The 9702-nt window shown below is 43.6% G+C and overlaps 1 protein-coding gene and 2 long non-coding RNA genes across 3 annotated transcripts in view; all 3 read left to right on the top strand.

The window, feature by feature from the left end:
* The first annotated feature begins 371 nt into the window (after positions 1-371).
* LOC109967754 (uncharacterized) lies at positions 372-1196 on the top strand. Its single transcript, XR_002275980.1, has 3 exons — positions 372-675; positions 844-975; positions 1157-1196. It is a non-coding gene; the product is annotated as an uncharacterized LOC109967754 (long non-coding RNA).
* Positions 1197-1209: 13 nt separating this feature from the next.
* LOC109967753 (uncharacterized) lies at positions 1210-3564 on the top strand. The gene is made up of 3 exons (XR_002275979.1): positions 1210-1299; positions 1852-1949; positions 2602-3564. It is a non-coding gene; the product is annotated as an uncharacterized LOC109967753 (long non-coding RNA).
* A 3894-nt stretch (positions 3565-7458) lies between these two features.
* Positions 7459-9702, top strand: part of mansc1 (MANSC domain containing 1) — a 4547-nt gene continuing 2303 nt past the window's right edge. The window contains exons 1-2 of the mRNA XM_020613440.1: positions 7459-7708; positions 8608-8748. Of these exons, the coding sequence (XP_020469096.1) occupies positions 7459-7708; positions 8608-8748 (391 nt within the window). The remainder of the gene's footprint in view (positions 7709-8607; positions 8749-9702) is intronic.

Below are 9702 nucleotides of genomic sequence, written 5' to 3'. Positions count from 1 at the left end.
ATTTGATTTGATTTGATTTGATTTGATTTGATTTGAAGTTGTAGTACCGACCACCAATATTCAAACAGGAACATTTATTTTTCTTAATTTTGCTTTTTGTAAACTTTACTCATTATTATGATGACTGTAGACACTGTAATTTGCATAATTAGATTTTACCCTAAGCACTCCCCGTGTTCCTTTAAAAGGCCCAATCTGGAAGTTGTACAAAGACCTGGACAAACTGTTACTCTGCACACCTGACTCCACCTTCGTAAGAGCTGCTGGAACATCTGCACAACACAATGAGAAAACACGGGGGCAGTGAGAGCAGCGTTCACTGTATTCAACATAAAGAAGAAGAAGAAGAAGAAGAAGAAGAAGAAGAAGAAGTTCGCCGACTTTAAGCAGTAGAAGAAGAAACTGGGCTCTGCAAATGTGCGAGCATCGGCATGGCTCCTTCTCGAGGGAAGATATACAGACCAAAAACTGTAAAAAACTCTGGTTTCGATCACTGGTGAGGAGGATAGAGTTTAGGACGAGAAGGCGGCTAAACCTCCTGTTCTATAATTTCATTGTAGCTAAGCTAATGAATGTGAGTGTTAGCAGCTAACGTTAGCACGGACTGCTAATGGAAACCGTGGTTAGTTCATTAGTGCGGTTCAACCTGTTTTACAGCCCTTTAAATCTGTGTCTGTGAGTATGCAGGTGTATACACGTCAGTACGGAGACTTATTAAGATTGTAGAGGTTCTACTGTGTATGAAAACAAAATGAAGGGATGCACCATTAATATAAAGAAATCTTAAGAATAGAAAACCCGCCTTCTTTTCATCTACTTTTTTTACTGTATTCTATCTACCAGAGGCAAAAGGCGCAAAGATGATATTAAGAAGACCTTTGCAATTGCTTAGTGCAGAGAATGTTTTTAGAGAGCCCAGGTTTCCCTCTTCTGCTCCCAGTCTGCCCTCTGCTGGACTGATGGTCACTTTACAAGGTGAAGATTGATTTTCTCTGATATTTCTGTCGGTGACAGTCACATGTTCTTGAACTGAAGGAGCTGACTGTCAGTGTCTCGGTGACGAGCAGAAGAACACCTGTAAACCTCTGCAGCGTCTTCATCTAACAGAGTTACAAATCAGCCTTGTCACTGTGCTTATTTACTTGTTTTCTTGCAGGAGTTGGGCAAAAAGCTTTTCAAGCGTAGGCGAGTTCTGAAAACTGTGAAGAAGAAGAAGAAGAAGAAGAAGAAGCAGCATCAGATAGTCGGAGCCGTGGTGGACCAGGGCCTCATCACTGTGCATCACCTGAAGAAGAGAAGGTCAGTGATGAGTGACTGCATCGCACTACCAGATCCCACTTGATCAGCATGTGAATAAAAGTGTGTGAGATCAGTGTAGCAGAAGCAGAATCATCTTTATTGGCCAGGTGTGCTGGACATGAGGAATTTGATTCTGGTACATCGGCTCTCAATGTGCATGTACATATCCCCATGCAAGGGGCAAGTAAACAGCATAAGGCTGTTTACTTGTCCCTATTTCTTATTTGTTAAAAATAATAATATAAAAAATAATATAAACAGGCAATAAACAATGCAAAGGAATGTTCATGAGGAAGTGAAATAAAAATAGAGATCTGTGTGGACCTGTATAATCTGTATGAGGTATATTTACAGGTATTGCACTGAGGTTTATTGTCCAATCATACTGTCGTTGGGAGGGGTCTGCAGTGATCCTCTCTGCTAGCTAATGAGAGGGTGGTTTGTTTGGCTGTGAGGTGTAAAGGCCTGGGTCTGGTACCAGGGCTAACAACAGCGCTGCAGCCGTCGACCTCTCTGTCACCATCGTATCTGACTTGTTTCTTTGTCCATTAGGTTGAGTCCAAGAGCAAACATCACTCTGTCTGGAAAGAAGAAGGAAGAAGAGCTCAAACAGCTGCAGCAGCTGCAGCAGGAGAAGGCCAGTATGGAAGGTAGGTGGTGACTGAGACTGGGCACAGCTTTACACCATATTCGCATCCCAGTGAGCTACACTGTAAAGCTGTGCTCAGACACACGTTCAGAGGCAAACCGCCTCACTGAGCAGGCGCTCCCGCCGCCGCAGGTGGTTTGTGACCTTGTGTTAATGTCGTGTCTCTTCATGTCCCGTTTGTGCGTCTTTGACACTGTCGTTTACTTTATGTCAATAAAAACTGTGAAACATTATGTCATAGTTCTTGTTACTGCTTTTCTCTTTGTTTGGTCTCATTGCGTTGGTCATCGGATAGTTTTCATCATAGTGTTTGTTGATGAACGAACTCTGCTGGGACTTTGTATTTATTTGCGCTGGCCACCCGCTGTGTGCTGTGTTTCCTTGCCCAGGGGCCACAGATGCAAATGAGCCTTTAGCTAAACCTGGTACAACGCAGCTTGTCTCACTGTATGAGATGAATGGTTCTGTACATGGTCCTTGATAAATAAATCATTTAAGCAGTTAAAATGCACATTTGACGGAAATATGTTTCTGAGAGAATCCTGCCGAGAACAAAGCACAATCTCTCACAAACCATAGAAAAGGGGGAGCATCATTTGATGATCATCATGATGATGATGATATTTCAAAGCTTTCTCCTCCGTTGTCACCAGTGTCCTCAGTTGAGCCGGCAGCTCCACCGTTGAAGACACTGGACTTTGCCTCAGCTCTGAGCAAGAAGAAGAAAGGAGCTGGATCCCAGCAGGATGTAGAGATGGCAGATGTAGAGTGAAGAGGCGACAGAGTGATCTGCTGTTTCTCTGACACGCAGGGAAACATCCTGTCTACCAGTCGGACAGACGGCAGGGACACAGGTCATCACGAATGCAGGTCTCAGACACGAGTGAGTGGTGGAAGTAAAGTCTGCTACAGTTTGTGCTCAGAGGGATGAAAACACTGGGTGAGATTTTGTTGAGAAAACATACAGGAAGCACATTTAAGCCAAAAAAATTAAATGTTAGGAAAGATAAAAATACTTAGTGTAGGTCAGAATGTTTGCTTAAAGTTCTGTGGTGCTGAGTAAAATTTATGCAACGGTGAATTAAAATGTCGTTTTATAATTCTGACTAATTATGTGCATGCTGCTTCACAGTTTTTGACTTAAAAGAAAATTATTTTCACATACTTTAAGGTTTTCCAGTATTTAATCTTAGTAAATGTGATAGTTTTGACATTTCTGACCAGGACCATGACATAATTTGTTAAAATGTCAAGAGATGCTAAGTCAAGATTATGACTCATTAACTGGTACTTTTGACATGAGAAGAAAACAAAGTGTAATTTTTGCATCATAATTACAACTAAAGGCCTTTTCATTTTGATAAATCATAGGTTCATGGCCAGTAGCATTAAATTTTCTTTTGTTTGTTGGTTCATTCTGACCAAGTATACACACATTTAAATTCCAAAGCATCAGTGGTATCGTAAAGAGTCCGTATTTTGATATTGGTGTTATCGGCTTTATTGTTGGCTCACCACCATTTTTAAGAAAGACTGTCATTTCTATTGTCTGGTGTCCATTCATACACATTTTGTTTGATATGTACTTATAAATCAAAATATGCGGTGAGATATTGATAGAAGTGAAATTTTTGATGTATAAATCCAAATTATGCCTCATAATTTAGACGTAAGTGTTTGTTTGGCTTAGTATTTTTCACTTCTTAAAGATGGTGACATTTTGTACCTGCTTGAATTTGATTTGTCACCTAGTACGTCACATTTCTGACATAAGTCAGTCTTGGTTTAAAAACTCAGACTTTTGGTTTATAATTGCCATAATTTTCACTTGTTTTTTTTATTATTTTGTCTGTCATTCCTAACACTAAATTCGTGTTCCCCCCTTTTACTGGCCGTAAAGTGATTCCAAGCTTTTCAGCACAAAACATTTTATTTTCTTGTCATTGCCGAGCTTCCTTACGTTTCCTAGAGGTTTTATAAAGTCAGCTGGGTCCCTCTGATTTACACCAGTCCTGCATGAATCTCTGCTGTAAATCTGACCTGCTGGAGAAGCTTGTCTTTCACGTGTTGTTCGGTTAATGTTCATCACTTGATTTTACAAACAAACGTTTATTTCCAGGCCAAGGAAGCAGTGAGCTGCTTATCTGATGTTTTGTGTGTATTTAACGTGCGTTTTGAGGCGCGGTGATAATTAGACCGTGTGCTGGAGCCGTGTTTGGGATGCAGGCTCCATCCCCCAACCCCCACTAGAGGACAAAGACTAAAATGGGTCAGACTCCGGAGAGAAACACATCTTCCGCACCAGCCATAATGTAGTTCATCATCCCGGACATTGGGACCGACCCTCCTCCATCACAGCAGCAGATGATCCGCCGGTGAGACCGTGGATGTGGCGCGGAGCCGTTTGTCTGACTTAAGGCTGAAAAACGCGGTTTCATGTGGGAGAATTTCTGCATCGTGCGACCAATTGTTTTGATAATCAACATGTCCTCTCGGGATGGGTAAAGCTTCGTGGTCGCTTACTGGGGATGAAACTGGTTGGACTGACCCGCTGCTGGTGGGTTTCCAGTCCAACGCCGACTCCCGAGGCTGCTCCCCGACCACGGATGGGTGGCGGACGCCGCGCCGACTGAATCCGTGTCCTCGGTGGAAGTACAGGTGTGGAGCTCCCCCAGATTAAACCATGTTGCTGTGTGTCCCAGTTTAGGCTGAATTCTCTGGTAATATTCATTAAAACCAGCACAGCGACATGTTGGATAACAAAGAGGCGAACTGTTACAAAAACACGGGAATTGGCTTCCTGTTATGAAACCGTTTATTACCCCAGATGTGCATTACAGCAGTGCGTGTGAAATAGCGTTTTGTTTTGTTTTGTGGCCTGTAGCTAGCAGTTCCAGCCTATAGACCCAAGTGTTCAGATCGAACGCGAAGCGGTTACTTTAAATTTTTATTAGCCACAAACAGCGAACACGCTAACGACAAGGTTATGTGACATTAGAAATCTTTCTAGCTGTAAGTCCAACTTCCAAAACCATTTTTCATCTGCGGTCTGTGCTACTAAACCAGAGCTCATCGCAGGCGCGAAGTTGTTCGCTCGGACTGAATCACTTTGTAAAGGACACGGCTTCGCTTCAGGTTCGCGCCGCTAAGACGGATCTTTCCACGTCTGTGCATTTCGGCTTCGCTTTCACTCCCCCTTCGACCTCAAAACCTTGAATGCACTAGTATTTTTACATGGCGGTAATATAACGTTTACTGAAGTAAATGCTCTTGCGTACTTCTACTGTTTTATCCTGGTTCTGTGACATCCGGGCGTGTAGAATAATTAAAGTCAGTTGTGAGTTTTATCCCCCCATTATAAAACATACCGTATGGTTATATTAGTTATTGCTAACTTTAACATATCGAGGTGTGATCAGATAAAGGTCCTAACATGATCAAGGTGCCGCTGGTTGTTAACCCTGATGATAGTGGGTCCAATAGCTGTAAAGGAGATATGGTGAAGTTATCCCTCCCTGTCCCGGGAGCCAGGCTAAAGTCCTGCTCTGCGGACTGTGGACCCAAAGAGCCACTGAGCTTCTGATAGAGGACTGCTCACACTGCTGCCAGGTATTTGGGGCTTTTATATGAAATCTGAAGACAATTTAATGTTTCAGTCAGGAGCTAGTCACCAACCAAAAAGAAAGATTTGAGAAAACTTTATCTCGTGCTAAATCCCACATTTGGGGCTTAAACAAGACTGGACATGCTCTGAAAACATCATTTAAATGTGTTTTAGGAGTTTGTCTTCATTGTGAAAAATCAGAAATCTAAAATAAGAATCTACTGTATCTGCTGACTCCTGCAGGTGTCACTTCAGTTTTTAGATTTCTATTTTTGCTCTCACACCGGTTTCTAATTTCACTTCTTTTTGTGCTGTTGTCAGTTAAGACAGATCTGGGCCTCAGGGTGGGCAAACAGAGATTTTGAAGTGTTACACGTGACAGGAGCTGAGACACACTGAGGAGGTTCAGCTGAGTCAGAGCAAGTCCAACAGAGATAATGTTGTTCGGCCTGAAACTCAAAGTCGGTCTGCTGGAGTATGTACGCTGTCGCTCTGTGTGATATGACTTTCAGTGTGTCGGTAGAGACTTGCTCAGACTTATCATGGGCCCGGTGAGCTTCCCCTGTTCTGCCTGACACACAGGGTTCAGCTAATCCATCAGAAGTGACTGTCAACAACCTGCACTGCAGCAAACAGCCAGCTCCTCTGTGCACAGTATGGAAACAACCACTAGGATGTTCACCTCCAGAGAGATGCCATAGCTACGAGTGGAAAGCTTCATTACTGGTTTACGATCAGTAGTCCGGCAGGCTGCTGCGTTAGCCACAGCAGTGTTACATGAACCCGTTTGTTCCACTATCTATAAAGCATTTTAAATAGTACTGGTTAAATTGCCTTGTTAGATGGCACGTATGGGAAATGTGCATTATTTAATTTTTTTACTCTGTTAGTGGGCACAGTTATTTGATTCTCTGTTTTTATAACTTTATTATTGCTGGGTGAGAGTGTGAGTAATGTATATTTTATTGGTTTTCTGTGATGCAGCCATGTGCAACTCAAGACAAATTTTCCCATGGGGGCAATAAAGTTTATTCTATCCTTTTCCTTTCTAAAGGGATTAGAAGTCAAACCAAAAAATCCTGAATACAGCCCTAAAGTCAACAGGCCTCCTCTTTGGATTCTTGTCCTAAAGCACTCGCCCTGTTTTCATGGGGTTTTTAAATCCAGTGTATAAATTCAGTTCCACTAAACTGTTTTAACCACACAAATGTGTTTTTTCAGACTGATGGGTGCTGTCTGTCCATGAGATTTGGTCATGATTCCAACATAATCGAGGCCCTAACTTGCTTCATCGAGCTGCCCGTTCTGCTCCATTTGTGAGAAATGACAGAAGAAATGTGATGCTGGAGGTGTTCAGACAAATCAGTAAAAGCAAAGTAGCACAGGTTTGTCTCTGCTGCAGAGATGGTGGCTCACTCTGATTTCTGTAACCTTGTGTATTTCCTGTGGTGCTGTGTAGACCAGGGATGAGCTGGCAAGCACTTTGTTCCGACATAATTGGATATAATCCATATAACATGTCTCCAGTCTGTTATTGGCTTAGTTTGCCCTGCAGACCTCTCAGTAGTCATACACCAGGTTGGTAGTGGAGTCTAACAATGGTCTGATGTGGAAACACAACCTTGCACTGAACAGCCACAAGGTGCAGAACAGTTCACTTTATTAGAAAGCCCAGGTTAGAGGTTAAGCTGCCGCAGACAGCAAGGGTCTGTTTATAATGTGGATGAATAGTGCTTAAAGTCAGCATTACCTCCGTTACCAAACACCTCAGTTGTTGCACTGCAAAGTAGAAAGTAAAGAGTGTGTGCTGTCTTTTTGTCCTGTAGATCATTTGTGTGGATCTCCGCCTCCTCCTGTGGACAGACAGTGGAGACATTTCTGATCAGAGTGTAGACCTGTTGCAGCCATGTCTCCTCCAGAATCCAGCCGACTCACATGGACGCGCCGGCTGCTCGTCTCCGCTGCTGCGATGCTAATGATGGCATCACTCCCTGTGTCAGCTGTGGAACCAGAGACGTGTTTCTCCAGACAACACCAGAACGCTATTGTCAATTTCAGACTGGCATTAACCAGAGCGGTGACGGCCAATGACGCTCGGGTGGTGCGGTCCGAGAGGGACTGTGTCCTCGCATGCTGCTCAGAGGAGATTAAACCAGGTGACTCTCACTGCCAGGGCCACTGTCATTGTAGATCAAGTACGACCTCCTGACCTGACTTTAGGGAGCAAGACAAGGCCTAAAAGTATACGACTGCTCCTTTCTGTATCAGAATTACTGAAGCTTTCTAGAATTAATAAAGATACAGTGCGCCTTTATTTGTGTACGTCTGACAACACCGGCCTCACTCACATGTAAAGCAAGGAGCAGGTGTTTGAAAACAATAACTGCAGCGGTCACACAATTAACATTTTACTAAAACACTCAGCTATAATAAGGAAGTGACAAGTTCACAAATGAGGAGCAGAAACACGGGGGTAGTTTCTTTAGTGTCACCTCTGAGCTTGTGCACAAATGTTATATCATCCTTTAAGTATATGATGCATAAAAGTGCCAGTATAGTCTCACATAGGCACAGCGATAAACATGAACAGCTTCAGACATCCCAGCCGCAGACGAGGAGCTGTGTTCCAGGACCAAGCTGAGACACTGAAGTGGGTCACACTGCTGTGTTGTGGTGTGAGAGCTCACATCTAAGGACATCACATGGAGCTCGCCTGGTAACATTCAGTCACTTTATAAAGTTAGACAGGTGCCTCGCTACAAAAGGAATCAAAGATCAGACAGAGTAAACCCACCTTGCCAGGTAGGAAGCACTGCCCTGACATAGCGTAACAAAGTATTGGAAAGAACATGCTATACCTTCAGGGTTTTCACCCCCCCTTTGTAATCATTCACATTTGTCTGGGTGGTTAACACATCTTCCTGTGATGTGACAAACTCAGAACGCATTTATTTCTACTTTAACCCGACTTTAAATGTACCTATCATTAAACACCCTCAGCTAAGAGTTAATTTCTTTGCAATAATGAAGTTTACATGCTGGTGTGTTTCTGCAGGTGCCAAGTGCAACATGGCTGTGTTCAATGCCAACAAGCACGCCGGTGACGACAACTGCTTCCTGTTCCACTGTCAGACGGAGCAGGACTGTCCTCTAATGAAGGCTCAGGAGGGCATCAACACCTACGACATCTACAAAGGTAACCGCATATGCTTTTCATCAAAACCTGCAAAGTCTTCATATTAGGTCCTGTTGTAAAGAGTCACCTGACCCCAGTGCACAGGCAGCTTTATTACATTTGGAAGTGATTGGTACTGTCGGTTCTTACACCGTCAAAGACTGAATATTTTCCTTTATGAATCAGATGAGTTTGTATAATATAAAAGGGGTCGTGTGCAGTCCAGCACCATCTCTGCAGCTCTACAGAGGTTTTTAGCCTCATTTAGATTCTAGTTTTGGTTTTGCGACGCATTTCAAGCAGCAGGCAGCTGTCTCAATCAAACAAGCTCTGAGAAAGCCGCTGTGAGTGTTGTCAGGTTCAGTGGGTTAATTTTTATTGAACTGGGTGGATAGAAATGGTTTTGGGTGGGTTTTAATTATATTTCTTGCCTTTTGAGTGTTTTTCCGCCAACAAAAACTGAGGTAGTTTAACACAGTTGCACAGTTTCTAGACTCTGGTTAGGCATTTTTCTCAGTCCAATCTGGCGACATTTGCTGCTCCCAGACCACATCAGAGAGTAGCTGGGTAACATACTGCAGTATTTAGCAGCTCCAGAGCCAGTGGTTTCCCTCAGGAGGTGGTGGAGGCCAAACCCAGAGTTAGCAGAGAGGGACCACTGGGCTGAGGCTCATCAGAGGGACACAGACACCACATCAAGGAGCATGTTGCTCTGGACCTGCTGACATGGACATAAGAAACTGTTCACTGACAACTACTCCGTGAGCTCATGATAAGCCAGGGGTGTGTATCTGTCAGTGCTCTGGGGTTCTGCTGCCATCTAGTGGCCGAGTTATGCAGCTGCTTCACTGTTTTCTCTCCTACACAGGTTTAATTCATCCAACCACGTTGAGACCTGTCACCACCACCACCACCACGCCAAGCCCAGCTACACCTACCACCACTACGCAACCGCCCACCACACCCACCACACAA

This window comes from Monopterus albus, unplaced genomic scaffold (assembly GCF_001952655.1).
Source record: "Monopterus albus unplaced genomic scaffold, M_albus_1.0 scaffold134.1, whole genome shotgun sequence".
NCBI lineage: Eukaryota > Metazoa > Chordata > Actinopteri > Synbranchiformes > Synbranchidae > Monopterus > Monopterus albus.
The sequence above is the reverse complement of the archived record's forward strand: the minus strand, read 5'-3'. Positions and strand labels throughout refer to the sequence as shown.